This window comes from Leptosomus discolor, chromosome 3, assembly GCF_034619465.1.
Source record: "Leptosomus discolor isolate bLepDis1 chromosome 3, bLepDis1.hap2, whole genome shotgun sequence".
NCBI lineage: Eukaryota > Metazoa > Chordata > Aves > Leptosomiformes > Leptosomidae > Leptosomus > Leptosomus discolor.
This window is the reverse complement of record NC_141393.1, coordinates 44217136-44241380: the sequence shown is the minus strand read 5'-3', so window position 1 is coordinate 44241380 and position 24245 is coordinate 44217136. Positions and strand designations below refer to the sequence as shown.

Below are 24245 nucleotides of genomic sequence, written 5' to 3'. Positions count from 1 at the left end.
TGCTGCTGCAGAGCTGGGCTTCTGATGCTACAGGGAACCTGCTTCCTTTGAGGCATATCCTCCTATTCAGAAGTCAAATCACTAACTTTTCCATTCGCTACAACAAAGCATTGGTTGGGCAGGGAGAAAAATGATGGTTGCCAAACACCAGCTGAAAAATTATCCCATTTGTTGGCAGATTGAGGCTTCTGGCTCAGGGAGAGGAAAGAAAAGACAGATACATTCAAGTGGCTATATTACACAGACGGAACTGTGTAACTTAAATGAACTGGAGAGAGCTCAGCAGAGTCAGACTGGGTGTCGTTCCCCACTCCCCCCGGAAAAGCATCTGGGTAGGCAGAAGGGCATTGAAAGCAGCATATTGAAATACCAAGAGCAATAGGGTATGGATGAGAGAGAGTGGGAGAGAGCACACAGGTCTGAGAGTGGGGACATGAATGACAATGAACTCCAGTGTGAGAGCTGAGCTCAGGAAAGAGCCCAGCTGCTACAGAAGCATGGGGTGTGTGCAGTCCTTCCTTTCCCCAGTGCTAGGACTGAGGGAGGAGCTGGCCAGAGGACCCCGGATGCTGGTGCCTGCAGGTTCCTGCTCCTACAGGAAGGTATGTTTGTTTTACCTGAGCACAGTATCACTCTGTCAACATTATGCTGGCTGTCAGAGGGTTGGGGTGAGGCTGAGGAGTGAAGTAGGCGCCAGCTGAACAGACCCATGCTTCCCACCAAGTGGGGGAGGAAGACAGTGAGCTGCAGCAATGTCCAACATGCCAGCGCCCTTCACCCTCCAACATCATCCCTCAGCCACTCAATTTAAAAACTCAGATGCCCATCGAGCATGCTGGAAGTGGTGTGGAGTCCTTGCCACCTGCATTCTGCCTGACACAAGGTTTCTCTCCCCTTGCTTCCTTCCCACTAATCCTGTTCTCCCACTGCCTACAGTGAGAGCCTGACACACCGCCATCCGAGGCTCCCCTGGGAGGGCAGACACTGCATGTGCAGGTAAGGTGGAGAAGGCACAGTCATGCTAAATCTCAGTGTCAAGGCCCTCCTTGGGATGTCTGGGTTGAAGTTTTCTCCACTTGTTCCCATACCGGAAGCAGAGTTGGCAGGGTAGCTTGGTAAAATCTACCCAGTCATTTCCAAGTTGCCTAGAAGCATTTCTGCACTTATGTGACAGAAAACACCTCCCATCTGTGCTCAGCATAACTGTTCTTTAGAGGCAGCTGAGTCAGCAGATGGAACTGGGTTAGATATTTGTCTAAAAGGCACTGGAAAACCAGGTTTTGTCCTGTCCTGCAGCATGGAGGGGTAAAGAGTGTGGAGTCCTGAGCATTAACCCCAGAGAGTGTCTGCTCATGTAACAGCTGTTCTTTGTCTTGCCTTCTCTAAACAACACAAGCAAACACAGGATATGAACACGATAGCCTTACAGTAATGGTGAGAATGTAACTGCAGAAAAGTTAAGGGATTCAGAGTTCTGGCTGCCAACACACCACAACAGCACAGCAGAGCCGCGACCCAACAAGAGGCACTCAAATCATATACACTGTCGTAACCACCAAAACTAGAATCACCATGTGACCCTGGAAGTGAGGCAGAGCTGGATCTGGATGGACAGCTGCAGGGAGAGCTCTCTGCAACTCTGCCATGTGCTTCAAATTTCTTTCACAACTGTGCATTAACAAAGGCAGAGGTAGGCATGAAGAGAGCCAAGAAGATGCATTTATGCAGTAGTTCCACACACTATCTTTTAGCAGCATCCCACCCACACTTAGAACAAAGATCTCTTGGTCAGTCAACAGTCTCTCCACTGTAGGACAAATCTATCTGGAGGGAAGAGGCAGAGATGTGCCTCTGGTTTTATTCTGAAACCAAAAAATCTCCCCAGCAGTGGCTAAGACTAAGAGATGAGTAATGAGTGCAAGGGGCCGAGTGTCAGAGCTTTAACATAGGCACCAACACTGGCAGGAGTAATTGCAGATTTCTGATTCTTCTTTTAGACACCACACAGCAGGCTTGCCAAAGGGCCTTGCTGCTTGGAAGTGAGGATGAAGGCAACATTGTGCTCCCAGTTCAGGTCCCCAGGAGACCGTGCTCTCCCAAGAGACAGAGACCTACTGCACAGTATGGGAAAAACATGGGCAATAAGCAGAGAATGAAACTCGCACCCTCCTTGGGAATCCAGAAATGTAGGGGCACGTACCCCTTTCTGGGCTCCTGGGTCTTATACTCCGGCACAACTAAATACTGGCAAAGATAAATACTGGCAAAGCCTTGTCATCAAAGCAGCCTGCTTTCAGCTCTCACCAATCTTACATATACCAGTCCACCATCTCCAAACACAGATGGTGGAAAGAAGGGAGCTAGTCTGAGATTGGGAAAAACTATGGTTATTATCAAAGAAGGCACCAAGGATCAGACATCCTCAAAGAGGGAGAGCACCTAGAGCTGTCACAGAGCTGGAGGCTGCTATTTTACTCAAAGAACGTGGCAAGAGCCAGAGGAGAGTAGAAGAAGGAAGGGTAAAGCAAACAAAGATAATGACATGGTGTTGTAGCTGGCAATATCCACAATGGAAACTGCAGGACAAGCAGCAAGCTAAGCTACCACTTCCCAGGAAGACTGCTGTGTCTCTTGGGTTGGCTCCATTCTCTCCTGACACCAACAGGTATTGTTAACTTTAGATTTCTGATTAGTAAAGACAGACATGCATGCAACCACACGGTAACAGGAAAAAGTGTCCTCTTGTCCAGATCCAACTGTGATGGGCAGAGTGAGGAGCAGCCAAGAGCTTATTTTGGATAGAGGCCATCAAAACTGCTGTTAATTAGTTTAGATTGAGCCTGCTAACCCAGAATATGCAAACTCTGTCCCACCCAGCATCACTGGGGGAGCTGTACCTATCTGGCAATAATCAGAGAAGGCTTCAGCTGTACTCTTCCTTAACATGTGTCAGAGAGAAGGCTCCAGGGAACTGCAGGTCCCAGGGTATGGTGTCTCAGGGCTGTGTGGATCATGGCAGAGTATGGTGGGGTCAGTGCTCCGAGTTTCTGAGCGATAAACAGAAGTAGGTTTATCAACTGACCAAATGGTCAGTGGCTTTATCTGGCTGAATGGTCACATGCCGAAGGAGGTGCTGGGCAGCCACTAGCCCTCCCTTCCCACCCAGACTGGGGCCAGCACAGCTAAAGGCCTTCATGTGGGGCCACTAAATGAAATGACTGTGCCGGGCTTTGGGGAGAGTTTTGCCGATGCCATGGCAACAAAAATCTCAGCAAACCAGAGGCACATGTTGGTGGAATGTCCAATAAAAAGTCTACAAGACTCAGACATGAATAAAAGTGGGATGGACAGAGATGGACAAGCAGAGCAGGCTCATCCTCTCACAGCCTCTTCAAGGCCTACTTAGACTTCTTCCTCGAGAGCACCTTCCAGCCAGGCTGAGATCAGCCATCTCCCACTCCTCAGAGAATTGGCCAAGAGTTTATAACTGTGACAATGAAGACTGCAATTCTGCTGAGATTCTCCTCTAAGGTATCTCAAGTAGCTTTCACACATATGGGCCTGGCTTAAGCAAGGGGACCAGTCAACTGGGAAACATGATCCTTACCATCCTGGCCCAAAGGGAGCGGGTGTGAAGTGTACTGGGGGAAAACAGCTTCCAGATGGGATACGAAGCTCGCAGCACAGTCTCATTTTGCATTATTTGCTCCTGCTATCTCCCCCTCCCTTTCACATCCTCCTTCCTTCTCCTTCTAACTATGCTCCAAAGCCAAGAAATAGCACGAGATGTGTTTCCAAAGCTGTATTACCAGTGAGCAGTCAGGGAGGGGGCAGCCAAGGGACAGAAACGCAATGGCGAGGATGTGCTGGATTTTCTGATCCAAGCCCGATTTCTGACTGCCCTTCACCCCACTGCAGTTCTGGGAGGATGGGGAGGCAGTGCCCAAAGGGGATGACCAGCGTGCACAGGCGTGGGGGACACAATGACCACTGCATCTCCAGGCCCAACAGAGAGCCATAAGCTGCTCTGGTGCCACAGGAGAATCTGCTCAGGCTGAGGCCACCTCAGCCACGGGGAGAGAGTGCGAATCTGTCAGCTGCTGGCTCTTGCTCCCTCCCACTCCTGGTGACCGACATAGGCACAGACTCTTCCAAACATATTTCCACCACATGTTTTCATCCTGACCTCATGCTTAGGGTTGTCTAAATAGTACACTGTATGTGCGTGCGTGCACTTCTCATTCGAACACCCTTTCCTGTTGTACAAAAGTTATCTTGGGAGCTAATGTAAAGCATCCAGACATCCAAATGCAAGCTCTCTATTTCCCCCAACCCAGAGCTGGTGTTAGACCTTCGGGGGCCCCAAGCAGAGACAGAGGCATTAAGCTTTTTCCCCTGCCTGGTTGCACATGGGATGCCTTAAGGTGCCACTCTTGTAGCCCAGTGGCACCATGCATAGCTGAGGAGGGGACTGTTTCCTCTCCCTGGATCCACTTCTCTGTGGTCACCCTGGCTGTATCTGTCCCTCCTTTTCCCTTTCACACCTCCATCCTTTGACTGTGACTTTCCCCTTCCCACCTCCAGCTGAGTTGTTTGGAGACAATCTCCCTTCAGCATCAGCCTGGTTCTCACAGCCTCTCTGCTCTCACAATGATCTCGCTCCAAAGAGAAAGCGGTGAGGGGCTAATCCAGCTGGGCGGCAGCCCAGGCCCAGGAGACGAAGGGCCTTTGCAGGTTGGAGGTTCTGCTCATGCTGGCAGGCAGTGCAGATGGGGAGGGGATTCTTCCGAGTTTTCTCTTTTCTTTTTGAAAGTATTTTTCCTCTTTGCTTGCCAAGATAAATCTCCTGTCCCAGCTGTGACATCTGCATTTCCCTGCTCTGCTTTCACTAAGGAATGAAGCCCCCTGCACTCCAGCTGCGCAGCCGAGGTTTCCTTTACATTCCAGGAAAGAAGAGCCCATACACTCCAGACAGTCCTTCTGCTCTCTTTAAAATGCAGTGAGTTGTACACCTTATGAAAGTGAAGGTCTTGACAGCGTTAACACGATCCAGGCAGGATGGACAGATGCTGTGCACGCTTCCCCTCACAGCCTACTCAGTGCAAGTGCACCCCAAGGGGAACAAGGGATCATCCAACCACCTCTTGGCTCTCTCAAACCCCTCTGGTGCCCCTCCGTCCTGACCCGTCCCTCTTGGCCTCTCCCCTCATGCACCACAGATCCCTTCTGCTCCATGCCCAGTCTGCCCAGTCCCCCGGCCTGCCTGGATAGCTTGTCACTGACCTGCTACCCCATCGCTGTTCCTGCTTTTCTGCATGGCATGGCTGAAGCACTTCAGGCCAAACCATCTGCAAACCCCATTGCTATTTCCCTCCAGCAGCAGGACAGCTTCCTGACCAAACCACCCCTCAGTCCTTCTCAGAGACTGCTGGCAGTGCCCAAGTCACCCGTGATTATTTTCAGCATCACGACCTTGGATTCTATGGCAAACCAAATGCTTCCCTGACACCCAGCCTCCAAGTGGCAGAGGGTTTGACTGAACCTGATCTGGAACCAGTCCCTGAATTTATTGCTGCCTGTAGGATAATGCAGAGCGACAGCGAGGGGCGTTTATGGTCACTGAAAGCAAAGCAGGTGGCCTGCTTCCTCACAGGCCGGCTGTGCCATCAGCTCCCTCCCCACAGGGACTGCAGCCCCTCAGACCAAAGCTGCTACAAGCCATTACTCCTCGGCGGCAGCAGCCACAGCCATCTATGTCCCCAGGTCCTTGAGAAGTTCCAGCAAGGCTCAGGCACAGCTCGCTGTGGAAAGCTCCTTCCACTGCGCATCCGTGCCAGGGACCTGGATTTACAATTTCCAGCACTAGGCGCCACAAGACCTAGGAGGGACGACAGAGGCTCAAGACACAATCAGGGGAAGGCGATTGAGGGAGCGGCGCCAAGGCAAGGCGCTACCCTAAAGCCAGGGAGCCGCAGCAACCCGAGCCGCCGAGGTCCGCGCCTGGGCCCGGCGTGCCCGCAGCCGCTTCGCACCCCCACCACCCCGTCAGGCGGAAGGGCCCGAAGCTCCCGCGTGAGCCGGACGCCTAGCGCGTTCCCGCTGCCCCCGGCCCCGAGGGGCGGTCGGCGGGGCCGGGCAGCCACCCCGCCCCTCCCCCGCCGGCGGCGGTTAACGGTCGCCGCGGCACACTTCCAACGGCCGGCAGCGGCGGCCGCCCATTGGCCGAGGCCGCCGAGCGGCGGCCAATGGGAGGCGGCTGCCAGCGGAGCGGCGCGAGGCGGGCGGGAGGAGTGCAGGGTTAGGACGGAGCAGTCCGCGTCCCGCCGCGCCTCGCGGCCCTGCGCCGGCTCTTCCGCTGTGCGCGGCTGCCGCGCCGCTCGGCCTGGCGCTGAGACCGGAGGGGACGCTGGTTCGAGGGGCAGAGCCCTCGGGGAGGGTGGCTGTGCCCCCCTGGCGCCCCCTCCCCCCGGCTCTGCCCCGTCAGGAGGCCTCGGCTTTGCCCCTTCATGGCTCTTTCTCGTCCTGGGATGTCTTAATGAGTGCCTCAGAGGACATCATCCCAGCCTTTTCCTTCGGGTACACACTGCTCCCACGGTTTGCAGTAACCTCCGTGGCAGGCATAAAGGTTTTGTGTTTTCTTCCCTCCTCCTCACCTACAACCCCAGCAGGGGAAAAAAATATCAGCTGAGAGAATGGGTGATGTTGTTAAAAGCATATACACAGTACAGACCTCATCAAAATTCTGTGTCTGTGACTGTAGACATGTAATACACAGCTCAGAGTTTGCAAGACTGCTGTTCATTGGGGAAGAATCTTAGAAGGCACCCAGGTCCAGGAGGAGTGGGTCAGTTAAGTCTTTAACCTAAATGGTTTTATCCCTGAAAGGAAAAGAAAGAGGAAAAGGTAAGAAGAAAGCTGAAATCTGCCAGCCTGTGACTGGGCTTCCCAGTGGCCCTGAGGGAGGTACTGAAGACACCTGCTGCTGCAGTGGAGTCATGGGCTGGTGGACCCACACCTGGGTTTAGTGTGCTCAGCATAAAAGGGATTAGCAGCTGGTGCAGGCAGTGGTGATGTGGGAGAGACTGGAAGTGCCCTGTGAGAGGAATGACTGGAGCAGAGCCCAGGGCGAGGTGAATCAAAAGACAAGTGGCATCACAGTGTGGTCACAGTGGTGTGGCCATCTGTGTGCCCTCAAACCCCCTGTGGATGCCAGGGTGCGGAGCAGGTATGTGTGGGCTAGGGAGGAGGGAGAACATGTCAGCCTCCCCTAAGACAAACCAGGCTCCACTGGTGTGGAGTGGAAAGCAGCTACAGTACACATTTTGCCTGTTGCAGGTGACTTGCTGAATCTGCAGAGACAGAAGCACCTCTCCTCCCAGCAGCTGGAGGATAAAGAGGAATGCCCCTGCTTTCCAGCAAGCTTTTGCTGCATGTATGCTACATATGCAATGAATGTCACAAATTTCCTTTGGCTTACAACTCCCTTGCAGATGACTCTGATAAAAAAAAAAAAAATTAGAGCCAGACTTAAACCATAGGCAGAAGTGAACACAACCCTCTCAGGATGAAACATTTAGATCAGCTGCTTTTAACCCTCATTTGGCAGAAGATTTGGGGGCTATTTCTAGGAGTCTGTGAAAGGTAAATAAAAAGTTTGTCCTTCAAGGCCTTTCTTGAGCTTGGAGAACTGAAGACATGTGCTTGCTACCAGACAAAGCTGCCTCTGTTTCTGCACCGTCATGGTGGCAGCTGGGCCATGTTTGAATGGAGATGCGTGGGAGGTGTTCTCTGTGGGAATGCAGGTACCCCTGGGCAAGCTGGCAGGGGTCTCTTCCTCTTCTTTGTTCCTTCCCAAGCCGAGGTCAGCACAGTCTCTGGGCAGAGACTTCACATGAGCATTAGCTCTGAGAGGAAGAAGCTGTATCGTCATTACTGCCCAAACATCTCTGCCTTCTTGTCCAAGTTGGTGCTTTACCTCTTTGTGTTAACTTGGCAGCATCAGCTGTGTTTGCAGCAGGCTCCCAGTGACACCCTAGCTCCACACTGTGGTGGGGGGCCGGGGGTCTTTCAGCTGCTGCAGCATCAGGGGGACAGGGTTCGTGTTAACTTTACCTCTTTATGTGTGGAAATACAATCCATCATCTTCAGGAAGGCCCTGTCTGCTATGTTACCCTGATCCGCTTCCATCCAGGTGTGCCCTTTGCAGAGGCCAAACACATCCATTGCTTCTCAGTCCCCACAGAGGCCCAGCAGCCAGAACACAACTGGCTTTCCACAGCCATGCCCGTTGGTGTCCGGCACTGCTGCACAACCTAGCGATCCAACTTGGGCCCAGCCCTGCAAATCTAGAGACAAGTCTAGCTGAAAAAGCCTACATGGATTTAATTGTGTGTAGCATGTCTGCCTGGGTAGTTTAGGGAAAAATTCTGCTTGTTGGGGAGAGACGCACAGTGTGATGGAAGGCAGCAGGCAGGGTAAATGAAAGAAAACACTGGTTTACTCTGTGTGACTCTCTATGAACTATACTGCCATGCTTCAGTGAAGCCGGGTCACAGTATCACCAAAAGACATGAAATACAGCATGAACGTTCAATACAATTAAAAATAAATTAAAGAGGTGCAACTGCTCAAGCCAGTCACCAGTCAGTGGGATGGGGAAGTTTATTCAATAACCAAAATAAACGGGAATGTACGCTACTCCAACATTTCTTCCATCTATCTTGGAAGCTTCTGGCCCTGCCCAATATGGGATTGGAGCCACCAGAGTTGGCAGACCTCTGCTCTTACACAGCTTGTCACCCCCATGCCATTATGGGCCTTTTTTCTGCATCTTGCAAGAAGGGCAATCTAAGCAGTGGGAAAGGCACCCTGTGAGACAGAGGAAATCTGCTTTGGGAGATAACTGGGAAAGGAGGAAAGGTCTGTATTATCTTTACAATCAGCTTCATTTGTCTCATTGAAACTGTTTCTTTTCAGTGCTCAGAGAGCAAAATCAGAGATAATTCACATTTTGTCCCCTGGCAGGTCCCTGGAGACCCATAAAGAAAATCAGGCCTTGGAAGTGGAAGATAGCTGTACTCTGTTCAAGTCCAAAAGCTGAGGCATGCAGCTAATACCAAACATTACTGGTGGCTTTCATTCCTTGGGCCTTTGTAAAGGGCAATTACAGAGCAACTAAGTCTGGATCAGCTGATTTGTGACTCAAGGATGTGAGGGATTTTCACCCAAAATCTTGAGAGAGGAAGAGCTGTGAGTCTCTTCAGTGGCCAGGCTGGGAAAGAACTGGGTTTTGCAACCAGCAGACTGAATCCCCACACCAGGACTGTTTTCAAAGCAATTCAGCTTGGAATGCAGATTTCTGACCTGCTGCCAATACCCCAGTGGAAAATCTGTGCCCTAAGCAGCAGATAGGAAATTAAACTTCAGCTCCAATGCTGAGTGTATCATTTTCACCTCAGTGGTGGAGCTGCAGAAACCAGAGTCTCTGGAGAATCTGGGAAATCCTTCCCAGCCTGCAAAGGGCAGTAACACCTCTCAGACCATTCATCATTACTGGAGCAGCCTGGATTAACACCATCCTGGGGGAAAATGAAGGTGTGATGTTGGTGAACAAGCGGTCAAAGCCCTGTGTTTCCAAAGAGGAGGACGGAGATCCAACTAGTCAGAGATAATGCAGTGACTTCAAACATGGGATGAAAATCAAGCCTGAAGGAGAAAGGTAGCCTGCGAAAACCCTTTCCCAACACCTGGCTCTCTAGCTATCCCTTCTCCAAGCCAGAATTCTCCACAACAAGGCCCAGCAGCCAAGTGCCCTGTAGCTGGTGAAAAGAAGTAGAAAAGCGAAGCTGCCTGGGATCATGTGCTCAAGTCAGAAGCTTCTGGTAAGAAAAGATCCCATGTTCCTTTGAAGACATGAAACCTGTTATGCCCTGAAAACCCACCCTGAGAGCTCCTGTGAGATCAAGCAGCCATCTGCACCTCAGCATTGGAGGGGTGTCTGCAGAAATTGGTGGATTTGGGAATCCATTCTCTGGACATCCCTGGAGTGGCACAAGGCAAAAGAAGTTACAGCCTGGCCATGGTGGACAGTGCCACAAAGCAAATAATGAACACTGTGTGAACCCTAGAAAATCAAGATAAAATCTACAGTGGTTTGGCTTCTGGGCAGCCTTTCAGACATGGCCTTATTATGCAGGTATATAATCCAGAACCAGAAGCAACAATAACCTCTTAGTATCCATCATGGTTTTATGTGCAACAAAAGAGAAAAAGCATCAGTGGGATCCCCCCGCTCTGCCCCTTAATCCCAAAGCCAAATGATTTTTTCTAAGTGTGGAGTTCTCTGTATACACAAAACCCTTCACAAGTGCCCAGGGTGTGTCCCAGCACAGACGTACCCTGCCCCTGTTCCTGGCTGCATGCTCACAGCACCAGACCTTCTCATGCCACCCTAATGCCTCTGCTGCCTGATTCTCCCCTGCTTTGCTCCTCCATTGCCTTCCTCCTGTCTCCTCTCTCTGAAAGGGTGCACACATCTGGCTTGCCTTTATTGTGTGATAAATCTCACCCTGCATCTTGGGTTCATTTTCTGAAAGTTTTGAATGGTGTCTTGGAAATGCTGTTGGACAATAGGAGCTCTCTGAACCCAGGCCAGCTGGACAGGACTCCTTGCATTGCAGCTGACGTGCAGGCTTTGGCGGTCTTTCTCGACTCTTTCCCCTCTTCTCTTTTCTTTACAGCATTTGAATTGTCCTCAAACTTTATTTTTGGAGTGGGCAGTGCGTTTCTGAATCTTTTCATCATTATATTATTATTAATTATGGTCATGACTATTTCTCTTTCTGCTAGCACTCCTGGGTGGATCTCTTCTCTCTCAATGTCTTGGGTAAGACTACCTTGGCCACAATCCACTTAAGCAGTGACTCATAATCCCTGGCCTGCTCCCAGGAGAGATGCAAGAGTTTTGCCAGTCAATTTATGAAGAGGCCATCGTTTTCCTCAGCTATTCTCTTGCTCAGCAGAGCTGAGTTGGGTGGAAAAACTCAGCTCTGTGGTTCCAGTGAGTCCATCCCTGGTGGACAGGCCATCCCTGGGGTATTATGAAAGCAAAGCCCTGCTATCTCTGGGTGCAGCCAGGATAACTTCTGAACCAGGCAGTAGGATTCTCCGCCGAACAAAATTTTGCTCCCCAGGGGTCACTGCACTCAACTTCCCCATTCCCAAGCCCCTGGATAAAACAAAGCTAAGCAAGGCATGTGGGCAAGATGAGGAATCGTGAGGGAGGGAGTACTGTGTGCTTGTGTCAAACTGTTGCCTAATGGCTCATCACACAGCTACCCACATCTCTTGAGTCAGAGCGGAGAATGGCATCCTCTGAAGCAGATGCCTCCTATTGCTGGGTTTGAGGGTTGCTTGCAGCAGTGGTACACTGCAGAGAAATCCCATCTTCATCCTCTGGGCATCCCAGACCTTTCCAGCTATGTAGGAAAGTGGGAGTTGCTCTGTTTCTGAAGGCAGGAGAGGGCCTGTGGCTCTACTGTTTGCCTCTCCACACATTGAATTTATGTAGTAAAGACGACCACTTTGCTCTGGTGTGTCTCTTGTAGCTTAAAGACATTCAAACAGCATGCTTTTATGGAGGTGGACATGCAGACCCTCTTCATTTCTTGAGCTGGGAAGGACTCAAGAAAAAAAGAGATGGCTGGTCTTGGTGAGGCATGGCTGTCTCCCACAGACCATGGAGAGTCTGAATCCTCCTCATTAGACTGCAATGCCTCCTGGAAATGGCGCTGAGTGATGGAGGGAAGGAGATCACAGGCCCTCCCCTAGCAAGGGTGGACACTTTCCAGCTCCCCTTCTCACGTGCTGGGAAGCCCACCTGCTTCACAGGGCAGCCAAAAGCCCTGCTGCTCCCTGGTGCTGGCGTTAGCAAGGGAGAGGGCCTGAGATCATTGGTTGCTTTTTACTCACATCTATCTAAGGGAGGAATAGGTCTCGGGACAGATAAAATTCTCCTTCCTCCCATTCCGCTGCAAGACCCAGCATGCCAGGGAAGCCCACAAGCAGCCGGGAAGGGTGATCCTGCCAGCCCTCTCTGTGCTGGTGTTGAAGGCTGAGCTGACTCCCGAGCTCAGGTGCAGTGGCACCCTCTGTCCAGCCACAGCACGGTGCAAACCACAACCGGTTCCCCATGCGGGGCTGCCCCTCCCCAGCCAGCAGGCTGGCCGTGGCTGGCCTCCGCTCCACGCCGGCCGGGTGGCATTGCTTCTTTAGCTTGAGGAATGCAAACCGCCTGAGCTGCTCTTGAGGATCGGCCAGGAAAAGTCCACAAATAGCAACAGGAAATCAAAATGCCCGCTCCAGACATGCACCAGATACAAGGCCATCCAGCACAAGGAGAAAAATCAAATGCTGGACGATGGAGATTACATCATGCTGTGGATAAACCTGTGAGCCCATCCAGCTGGGGCCATGCCAACAGGTCCAGATGGCTCAGGAATGCTAACTGCATAGCTACCTCTCTCTTGTCTTTGCCTTTTCTTCCTTCTTTCTTTCCCTGTTCTCCATCCCTCCTGGCCTCCTTCCTTCTTCCCTTTCCCAGAATAAATAAATAAATCCTCTGGCAACTATACATAATCCAGTCTCATTGAATATCAGAAAGGCACCTGAGACTAGTGGATGGGGTACTGGTCTGGACATGGGTCTCTGGCACTTACTCATAGATATTGAGGCTGCTGTGTGACCTCACCGCACTGTGTAGCTGCTGCGGTTGACATAGTAATGTGTGCCTTCATCTCACCTGGGACTTCAGCCCCTGGCTACAGAGGAGGTTGCCAAGGCTGCTCCCCTGGAGCCTGAAGCACGCAGGAAAATTAAGAAATGAGCATTGCTCCTGCTCTACTGCAGCTCACCCCAGCTGCCTACAGCTGCCACTGACTGCTCACTGTGGCTGCAGTTACAAGGAGAGGGAGAAAACTGTTTTGCTCTTGCAGCTAGAAACCTCTAGCTACCACCCTGGTACTAATTAGCGACAAAGAAAGGGGTGCAGCACCCTCTGTTCTGGCCCCAGCATTGACCAGAGCAGTATCTGGTACTCAGCTCCCTCCCAGTGTGATGAAAACAGTGTTCAAAGACATCTAAGAAAAGAATGAAAGGTGTGTGCTTTGCCGGGTCTGGAAAAGGGCTGCAGGCCATTTGCTCATTATCTAATGCTAATCCAGCTGCTGGACTGCTGCCAACTATGTTTGACAAATCCTGAAGAGCAGAAACATCAGAGAACGGGAAAGCAACCTTTGCATCACTCTTCTGGACGGTGAGAAGTCTGCTTAACTTTACAACAGCTCAGGCAGACTTACTAGGGGGAAAAGGCACCTCCAAAGACAAAGGGAAAGTGCAAAGCCATGCACTGAGCAGCAGAAGGGACTGACATCGGTCTTTAATGCCCTGCTAGGGGACTGGTAAAACCGTTGCACTCTGGTACTTTAAGCTTATTACCTCCTTCTCAGATACAAACCAGATGAGACATAGTTTGGGAGCCTGGGAACTCAGCACAGCCCTGACCACGCAGCAATTTCAGGCAGAAATGTAACGGGGTGCTCCCAGCAAGTTGCGCCAAACCCAGGGAGGTTAGGTTTTGCAACTGAGCCAGGATCTGGTTGTGCAGTGGAGGATGAGGTATGAGTACAGCCCATTCACTGGATTTATAAAGCACAAATTGTTTGGTTTTCAGTAAGGCCCAAAGAGGTCAGGCCAGTAGCAGCATTGGCCAAGTACTTCAGTTTAAATCCTGATGCTGACCAGCATGGTCATTCAGACTGGCACAGAAAGATTACTCTGGATTAGCTTGATGTACCTGAGGTCAGAATCAGGCATGTGCAGTTCCCAGGGATAAGGAATAGGAGAGGGGTGAAGGATAGCTGGGACATCAGTGGAAGTGACACCCTGAGGATTGCACGCTAAGTAACTGGCAGAACTGGGACCAAAATACAGTTCTCCCATTCCCGACAACGTCACTGCACCACTGTCCATGAGGAGCGAAAAAACACAACAAAACCAAACCCAACATCATTCAATTGGCAATTCAATAGTTGTAGCTCAACAGCACCTCATCATCTCTCAGAGTCTGCCACATTTGCTTGGAAAGAAGAGCCAGATTTCCAGCACTCCCTGGGCAAAGAGCTCTCGGATCGAGACACTGAAAAGGCTTTGAAAGAAACCTTCCATCAACAGTCTTTACAAATGTCAGAGCTGGTTTCCTCCTTCCTGAGCTGCCTGGCTTGCAGTCCCTCCCCTGGGGGAGCAGTGAGCTCAGCCAAAAGCACCTGCCCAACTCCTTCCTTCCACTGTCATGAGTTTATGGGAATCATTTAACATCAAGCTGCTCTGACATACAACAATTAACTATCAAGGCTCTGTACCTGGGTCCTCTTCTTCATCCTGGTCTCCCTCTACCTCAACTACCCCTTCTGGAGGGAAAACCTCTCCTCCTGGGAGAGGGAGGGCTGCAAATAGTGCAAAGCCAGGAGCAGGTTCGCAAGGTAAGACCCCCTGTGCCTCGGCCAGCAGAGATGTGTTATTCTTGAGCTGCAGTGCTTCCACTTGGACATGCCATGGCATTGGGAAGAGAAGGCAGTTCCCCCTCCGTGACACTGTGGTGGGGAGCTCAGCACAGGAGAAGTTCTTTGGGCATCGGTCTAAGGAAGCTCACCTGCAGGAGCAATGCTGACAATCCAATATGAGTGTTCAAAACCAATGTTGTATCCTGCTCCCTCCTGTGTAATGTGCTTGGTGTCAGGCCCAAGCTGTATTTCTCCTCCAGCTTCAGCTGCCAGGTTCCTCCCAAGGGAGCCCTGACATTCCTGTTGCAGGGGAACTCCTGACACAGACCGCTGAGCTGAATGCGTTACGTTGCATCTATTCTAGGAAAAACGTTAACTGCGTTTTGAGCAGGCTTTGCTAACTGGGTCAGCCAGACTGACCTAAATGAACATTTTTCCTAATCAAGACAAAGTCACAGTGTAAAGAAGCCAAAATCAACTTTTCTGAGGTAGTCAGGGGTGAGTTTCCTCTGGAACAGGCTGGACAGTGATTGTAATGAATTACCTCACATAAGGCATCACCTTTGAGCCCTAAAGATGGTATTAATTACCCCAGCCCTGGTTTAAATTACATCTAGTTTCAGGGAGAATAGCCATGCACATTGCTTCCACCCTGTATGAGGAATTTCTGCAATCTTAGAAAGTGAGAAGATAAAATAGGAAGAGAAAGAAAGGAGTGAAAGAGTGTGTGGGTATCTGCAGTTCCAGCCTTCATGAGACTTTGTTCTGGCTGAACAACATGTCAAGATCAGTGTCAAGCATCTATCACTTGGACACTGACCAGACCAGAGCAGCTCCACATGATTTGAAAGGCAGACAGCCTTGGAGAGATTTAAGAAAATAGATGCAAAGAAAGAGAAGAGAAGGTGGGTAAAGTAGTCAGGAAGGGGTGGGTGAGAGGGGAAGGCTGGCGTGTTCAGGTCGGCTCAGGAGACTGCAAGAAAATAAAACCTTAAATGATGTGACCCTACAGGAAAGCAGAAGCAAAAATAAAGTGTTCTGTTGAGCAGCTGGGAAGTTAGATAGATGTAAACACTGCATGGCAGGTATGTGAGGAACAACTGGGTTGAAAGACACAGCCTGCCTTTCAGCATGCTACCTGCAGTCCCCTGCCGCTCTGGCCATGCCATCGACTCTTCATAGTCTTTCAGCTATTTCTGCTCTGAGTGGCGATGCAAAACATACAGGCATGAACCCAAGAAAGCACCTAACAACTCACAAGTTTTTCTTCAAAGACAGCAAAGAATAAGGAAAGGACTCCATGCAAGCACCCTCCCTGTCCTATTGCCAGCCTGAAAACAAGATCGATGATCTCAGCCAGAGGATATCAAACTACATTACAGTTGCATTCGCAGAAGTCACCTACTGCAGCAGGACAGTCACAATGCCAGCATGGGGGTCAGCCAAGAAATATGGCTTTGGTTTTACCCTTCCTCTCACTTCTCATCTCCCATGGGGAGACATGAAGTCCCAGCAGTTCAGATGTGTAAAGGAGGATAAATACAGTCCCCAGCAGAAAGCTGGGATCAGTGGGATGTAGTAATCCCAGGACTGAGATTGGGCTGGAAGTGAGGACACACTTGGCTCCTCCAACAGACACCTCTCCTGAAGAAGAACAATGCTGTCCACAAGGTTGCCTGTGAAGCATAGGTGACTGCACCTGACCTTGCAGCACAGACCTGGAATTTCCCTGGGAAGTCTTCCAGCCAAATCAGGCCAAGAGACAGCTCTTGGCCATTTCTAAGTTGAGCTGTAATGGTCTGCTTCATGCCTGGTGCCCTACCCGTGCTCCTGTAACCCTGCAACAAGGAGAGTCACCAACCGGCTTTTGCGAACCATCTGGTTTCCTGCAGTGGACTGTCCACAACAGGATAAGAATGCACAGGCTTTACTGGGTGGAGTCATCCCTTCCTTGAAACGCACTGGTACAAGTCAGTCTTGAGAATCAAATCTTCATAGCAAGGACAATCCTACCTGTGGTTGTGAGAGGAGGACTTGCTATGTGACCATCACAAAGACAACTCAAGACTTAAGAGTTTTTATCCGCTTCCTTTAACACTGAGAATTCTTTAAATAGTAAATAAGTAATATACTAAATGCTAATTAAATACTAGTCTTAAAACCTACAAGGAAGTGCTGAGAAAGGGAGCAAGCTCGTTTCTCAGAGGAAACAGAGGAGTATGTCACACAGATGTCAGCCTGGCCATATTTTGAGTAGTGGGGCTGCGCCTGTGGCTGTGAAATCCCTACTTCTAAATTTCCCTTTAAGGGGCTGCTTCAGAAAATGCTCTTCTTTCCAAATTTCCCTTTCTACCAGAGACATCTCCATTCCAGGCTTCAGTGAGATCAGTGCAGCACCAGATAGGACCAGCAAACTGCTGGGTGAAACCAGCACAGTGCTGGGTGAAACCAGCACAGTTCTGGATGAGACCAGCACAGGGATGGATGAGACTAGCACAGCATGGGATGAAACCAATGCAGCACCAGATGGGCTTCTGGGCAGCAGAAGACACTTTGCATTGATGAACCCAACACTTATTATCAGATTCAGAAGCCACCAAACACCATGCTTAGGCACTCGTACTGGTACCAGGAGGAGGTCCAATGGGCCAGTCTCAGAGGCTTTCTACAGTCTCATCTGTACAAATGAGACCTAGGGTTTCCTCCTCTCCTAAAGTGGTGCTGGCAATGAATGACTGCCTTATGCCAGAGGGGATGGGGATCACCTGACAGACATGGCCCAAGCTGTACATGACTCCAGCATCTCCCAGCTGGTGCTGCTGACATCCTCAATGGGAGCAGACTGTATACACAGATGTGCTTCCACCTCCTGCCAAGCCCTCCCTTTGTTTACTCTGCAAGCACTTCACCAAAGTCCTTCCTGCTTCTCCCCACCAAGATGATGGCTCTGTCTCCACTGTTTAACCCTGTTTTGGACACATGCCTTCCTGCAGTCCTGCTCTGAGTTGCAGCCTCTCTCCTAGCTCTGGCCTACCAGCACAGGTAAAGAGTTCTACCACTTCGTCCGAGATGAGCATTTAGGACAGTGGATCCCTAGCACATGCAGGCAGCTGTCCAACAGATGAATGTTTTTATTTAGGAAGAGTATCCCAAATGTTTAGCAGGTTCTTGGCAGCTAGGAGGGACACACAAACGATCCCCAGTCTCTGTGGAGAAAGTATTGACCTAGAGTCTTCCAAAGGAAGTTCAGGTCTCTCCCCTCCTTGTTACCAAAATGAAAATACGTTACCTGGTGATGACCCTGCGGTGATGAGGCTGTAGGCTCAGAGACCCATGAACTCCTGTGTTCAGCTCTTGTTTCATCCTGCTGCTAGCGCTTCTGCAGGTGTAAGTCCTGCTATGAGACAGTAAGGAGCAGCACGGACATGAAGTGGAGGAACTACAAGATGGATCCAAAGAAACTAATGAAATAGCAAAATCTGGGAACTATTATTTTAGGATTTATTTGCATCAGGCCAGGTCTGATGGCCCCACCAGGTCTCTCTGTATCTGTGCTCCAGATTCCACAGGAATCTCTGACTGTCAAGTTCCAAGTAAAATTTAAAGAAAAAAGTCTTGCCTTACCCAGTACTTGGATGGCTAACCAGGGATGTGTCACTGACCAAACTTTACCAGGCATGGGAATAGAGGGCCAAAATCCTCGCTGCCTGTGTCCCCATGAGGGACTACCATCAGTTCCAGAGACCCAGCCTCCCATTACAGCAGAGCTCCCCTGTCTAGCAACTGGAAGGGATGAGAAGTGGGTGACCTTGTGTGCAGAGATGGTGAGAGGGAGCTTACACAGTATGAAACTCACTCAGGCCAAAGGCCAGTACAAGACCTAAGCACCACTTAAGTGCTATTTATGTCCCTGTAGTAGGCATAAGAGGAACAGAAGTGTGTACAGGCTTCTTGCAAGAGCGGTGGTCATCCATGATGTATAGCCACTCTTTATCTTCAGCGGAAGCTCCCCTTACGAGTTGCACCAGCACTGCTGTCAGCCTGCTCACTATGTACAGTTTCCTCCTTTCTGCGGGCCAGGACAACATTAAAGGAAAGAGCACACAGTAGGCACAGAACCCCGTTTGCACTCAAGGAACAACCCACAGAGAAAAGCAGTTCTCCCATTCTGCTGGCCCCCTAGTAGGCTCCAGAAGATGCCGCTTGCCACATTGCGCAGACATAGGACCACACAGCGAAAGAGCATGTTACTGTGCATTCCCTAAAGGAGGTGGGTTAGAGCTGCTGAGACAGCTTGAGTTGCCATTTTGCAACTTCTAACAATGGAGACCTCAACCAGCGTGCAGGTTATTTTTTGCCTTGATGTCTCTCTTTTAGAAGGATGTAAAGAATATGCTTTGAAAAGCATCGAGTCAAAATAGAGCTATGTGTTTACATGAACATCCAAAGTAATCTTTGAAGGTATTTTTCATACTATGAAATACAGAAACATAGGTAAGAAGCAAACCCACTGGTGTACTAGGTTAAACAGAAACACAGCTGCTGTTTGGCTGGTTTATTCTGGCTTCATTCTGACACCAGAGTGTCACAAATCCAGTGAAGCACAGTGGTGAATCTGACTCAAAAGATAAGGCTTTTGACATTTCACAGCACTGATAAGAGCTGAGAAAGTAAGAGCTTTCTGAGTGCAGCTGTAACAGACCATAAGTAAATAGATGGGTGCTCACAGGAAGGACCAGAAGTGCTGGACTGGGCAGGAGCCAGACAGGTAAAAATGATAAGCAGGCCCTGCATGAAGAATTAGCTTCATTTATAGTAGGTCCTTCTGGCAGAAGAAGTTGAGCAAAATTGCCTAAGTTCAAGAGCAGTAGGTGGCCTCCTGAGCAAAAGGAGACTGATAACCCTGTTAGTAGTCATCATATGTAAGTCTAGTTAGCAGAAGCTATGTGAAGTAAAAAGAAACATATCGTATACCTTGAAGATTTCCCCTCCAAGTACAAAGCAGATACCACTCTTCTGAAGAGTCTCCAAAAAAGCCCCAAACCCATCATATAATCCCAGACTCATGCAGGTTGGGTGGGGTCTCAGGAGGTCTCTAATCCAGCCTCCTGCTCAGAGCAGGGCCAACACTAAATACAGGTTGCTCAGGGCTTTGTCCAGATAGGTCTTGGAAACCTCCAAGGAAGGAGCTTCCACAGTGTCTCTGGGCAGCCTCATCCACTCCTAATTCTCCTCACAGTGAGAAATTCTTTCCTTATGGCCAGTCTAAACTTTCCCCATTTCAATTCATGACCACCCACCCTTCTGCCATGCATGTATGGAAAAAGCCTGGCTCCATCTTCTCCTTAACTTCCTCACCAGTGCCAGCTGCTGGTCCTCCTGGAGCTGCCTCTCCTCCAGCTGAGCAATCCCAGCTCTCTCAGCCTCACAGACTCACAGAATCACAGAGTGTTAGGAGTTGGAAGGGACCTCTCCTCACAGGAGACGTTCTCCAGCCCCCAGCTATCTTGCTCACCATCCCCTCCACACACTCAGATTTATTGTCTTTCTGGTACCAGGCAGTCCAAAACTGGACACTGTATTTCAGACACAGTTTTATGATTGTCAAGAAAAGGGACATAATCACTTCCCTCTGTCTATCTGCTGCTGCACTCCTGTTGCTAGCTGCTAGCTGCCTTTGCTGCTGGGACACAGCACTGTCCCATGACTCCTGGCAGGTCAGTCCATCCATCCCAGGGGCAGGAGTCAGTATTTGCCCTTGCTGAATTTCATGAGATTTCTGTTGATCCATTCTTCCAACCTGGCTAGGTCCCTCTGAATGGCAACCTCCACACTTACTCTTTTTTTTTTTTTTTTTTTTTTTTTCTGTTTCAAGCACACAGACCTTTTTGAGGGTGCATCTATGGATGTGTCTTCATTACAACTTTGTCACAACTTCAGATGAACAATGCAGAGAACCACTTTTTAAAGACCAAGATGACTCATTAGGAGTGCCAAGGTTCAGGAGAGTAGTTTAGAGACATGTAATTCTTGCCCCCAAGGAGCACAGCCTCTGCAGTAAGGTTCATCCATCTTTTCTTTCTGCTTCCTTTCTGAACAGAAGGAATCATCCTCAGAAAAAGTTTCATACTGGCATTTTATGGCCAAAATTCCTGGCCTGCTCTAAGAAAAATGCTTGCTGAACAATATCTGGAAAAGTTTGCCTGTCTTTGAAGCAAAGGCACTGGCAACTTTGTGAGCTATTGTGCACGGTGATGTTTTGCACAATTCTATGTAAAAAGAACTTCTCAACACATCTCAAGATCCCAGGAGATTTGCTGGATTTAGTAAGAAAATGTAAGTGTATTCCTTCCCCCCATGTTGTCATGCAGAGTGAGAACAAAGAGGGTGATGTATTATGTTCTGGCTCTTGTATCACCAACAGATTTGGTAGGCGAGAAGTGGCTACAGAATCTCTTATATTTATCTTCTGCAGGAAGAGAAGGTATCAGCTTGACCGTCACATTCCAGCAGAAGTTTGCGGTGCTGGCAGTTGGGAAAAAAAATCCACAAAAAAAATCCTTTCTACTTGTAAGCTGAGCAAGACAATGCCTAAGTCACTGCAAGCTAGTTAATGTGAAGGCAAGGGTAGGCTACTTTGAGAAGCAGCTCTCCAAATATTTGAATGAGGCAGGACAGAGCCAGCCTGCACATGGCCACTGCACACTTTAAACACACTGTCCTGCCAGGTGGCACCAGATGGCACTCTTACACAAAAGCTTCTTTTTCACAGGGCCTACTTGCAGGCAGAAGTTGTATTAAGCTATAAAGAGGTACCACCTATATTGGTTAGGGGTTCCCTGACTCCTGACAGGAGCCCAGGTTGCACCTAGGTAAAAGGGCTGGTGCCAATACATATTATTTTCACTTCAGTAAGGGAATAAACAGTCCTGGCACAAAGGACTTTGTATCAGCATAGCTTCATCCACACTGGATGTATATGGAATTTGGGAAAGCACAAGACTCCTGACAACAGGTCTCTCAGATATGAGCCCACAAGGTCTCACAGTGTGAGCAAGCGCTCTGTCTTGGGATGACATGCCATTGGAAGGTCTGCCTGAACACAGTGGGACTCTGCTGCCTCCATAGAACCTGACCAGAGTCAGTCCTTGAGGCACAGTGATACCTTGGAAATTAGGAGCTGGCGACATTTCTGAGAGACAGGGCCGCCTACATAATCTCTTTCCCAGACCCGGTGTGTCTCCACACACTAAGTGTGGTGCACTTAACATTTATGCAAATTCTGCATCTCTACTGCCTCCTCCATAAGGGAGGCAGCATAAAAGGCTTTAGATATCTTTTGTGTAGCAAAGCAGAAGTGAATTCATCAGGTGTTTAATGGCTACAGCCCTCCTCTTCCTGTCCCCTGCTTCTGTGTTAGGATGCTGGCATATCCCCTGCTCCAGTTGCAAGGGTAGTCCTCAAACACGCTCACAGTGCTACACTGGGAACACGAGAGGTGCCAGTATTGTGACAGGGGAGTAACAAACCATGGCTAAAATCTCTCTGGCTGAGGCAGGCACACTGTCCCACGGCTGCAGCTGCTCAGAGGCCGGTGGATCCTTGAGCACAGGCAATGCCCTGCTGCCCAGCGTCAGATGATGCCCTCACCCCAAACCATCTCTGGGGTGGGGCCCTTCCCCCTTCTGCCTCAGGGCTGAGTCCTCCCTGGCAGAGGGGCTGCAGGATTCACAGCACAAACTCCCACAGAAAGCTTGGGCAGGACAGCAAAGAGCCTGTGTGCACTGCTCGGGGAGAGCTGCTGGATTGGGGACTCGCATGACTCCTTGGAGAGTCTGAGCGGTTTCCCTAGAGGTGAACAATGCCCCTTTGGTTTTTTGGGACTGGCAAAACTTTCTCCTTCCAAGTCACACTTCCCCCTCACCCTTCTGTCCAAAGTAAATCAGTCCAGCCTTAACGCCAAGCAGGAGATGCTTCATCTCCCAAATGCCACCCTGAGGAAAAGTTACAAGCAAAGGAGAGCGGAGGTACTGAGCCCAAAGGTCTCCCGATGGCACACGGCTGCTGCCTGAGCTGAGCCACGGCAGGTTATACGCTCCCCGCCTGGGGCTGCACGCTTCTCCCGCAGCCATCAGTCTCAAAAAAGCTCATTTTTTTAAAAAAACCCTGTAGTTCCCCAGCGGGGTCTCCTCGGGGTGCCCGTGGCGGGACGCCTGCGGGCGGCGCGGCCGGTCCAGGGGGACCCCGGGGCACCCCGCGCTCAGCGGCAGGACCACGGCACACGCAGCGCTGGGGCGGGCGGGGCGCAGCGGGGGCCGCGGCGAGCCTGCCGGCATGTCCCGTCCCCGCTGCCGGGGCTGCGGCCGCCCTCCCGGGGCCGCCCCGCCGGGGAGGAGCGGGGGCGGAGGGGGATGTGTGTGGGGGGGTGCTGCCGGCCGTCCCTTACCATATTGCTAAGGAAGTCTGCCTCGCTGAAGTCGCCGAAGTCGAGGAAGCCGGTGCCGGCGGCGGGGAAGAGCCGCTCGGCGGGGAAGGGCTCCAGGATACTGTCCATGGTGCCCGCGGCGCGGGGGCTCGGCCGCCCCCCGCGCTCCGCCGGCCGGGCTCACTGCGGCGGCACGCTCCCGCCCGCCCCCCGGCGGCGGCGGTCCATGGGGCGGCGGGGGCCGCGGCGGGGAGCGAGCCGCCTGCCGGGGACGGGAGCGCCGCGCCGGGTGCCCGCTCGGGGCAGCTGTCAGGGCCCCGCTGCCGACGGAATCGGGCAGGCGGCGCCGCCGCCGGCCGCGGCACGCCCCCGCCCGCACACCGGGAGCCGGCGGGGCGGGACTTCCCTCGCCGACACCCCCTTAAGGCAGCGCGGCGGCGGCGGGCAGCGCACTCGCCCGTCGGGCAGCCCCCCGCACCGCCGGAGAGGATGAGCCCGGCGGCTGCCCGGGGCTCCCGCGCTCCGCCCGGGCCCGCGGAGCGGGCCCGAGGACGGTGCTGATTTCCGGCAGAGCGATTTGGGTTTGATGAACCGCACAAAGCCTCCCTTCGGCAAGACATCCTTGCCGGCAGAAAGGCGGTGGCAGTCCCGGGTGGCCCCTCGGCGTCCCTCGGGGAGCAAAGCCGGAAAAGATGGGTCTTCCGAGGGGTCAGCGCCCGAAGGGGAGCCACAAACTGGCAGGGAGATCTCCTTGCCCCCGCTCTCCACAGCAGGCTTGTAGGTAGGCCTGGCTGCAGCAGCCCATGTGGCTGCTCTGTAATTAAAGAGTTGGGCACTATTAAAGAGCTTCAGGAAGATTATATGGCTTCAGATAAATAGGATTGTGGATCCCTGTCCTCTCTGATCCTTACTCCAACCAACACTCAGGAAAACCACTTATAATAATCCTGTTGAAGAAGCCCTGATGTTTTAGTAATCTGTCCCTGCTTTCATGACTCCACAGTGAACATACTGGAGTCCCAGCCCCCAGCAGGGGCTTTCTTGGTCACAGGCATGTGGAGGAAAAAAAACACAAGAAAGCAGTGCATCTGTCCTGGAAGAAACCTGGCTGAAAGTTGCCAACGGTGAGGGTCCTGGTGGAGAAGAGCTGATTTGAGGCTGACTGGAGCCTGCATTTGAACCAGACACGGGGTTTCCATCCATCCAGGCTCCTGCTCCACGCTGCCTACAGGTCTCGGGATCAACAGCACAACCCAAGGTGC

At 51.2% G+C, this 24245-nt stretch overlaps 1 protein-coding gene across 1 annotated transcript in view; it reads right to left on the bottom strand.

Annotated features, from left to right (window-relative positions):
- CREB3L1 (cAMP responsive element binding protein 3 like 1) overlaps positions 1 to 23112 on the bottom strand; it is a 43868-nt gene extending 20756 nt beyond the window's left edge. Inside the window, exon 1 of the mRNA XM_086462714.1 lies at positions 23005 to 23112. Coding sequence (XP_086318840.1) covers positions 23005 to 23112 — 108 coding nt within the window. The remainder of the gene's footprint in view (positions 1 to 23004) is intronic.
- Between the last annotated feature and the right edge of the window lie 1133 nt (positions 23113 to 24245).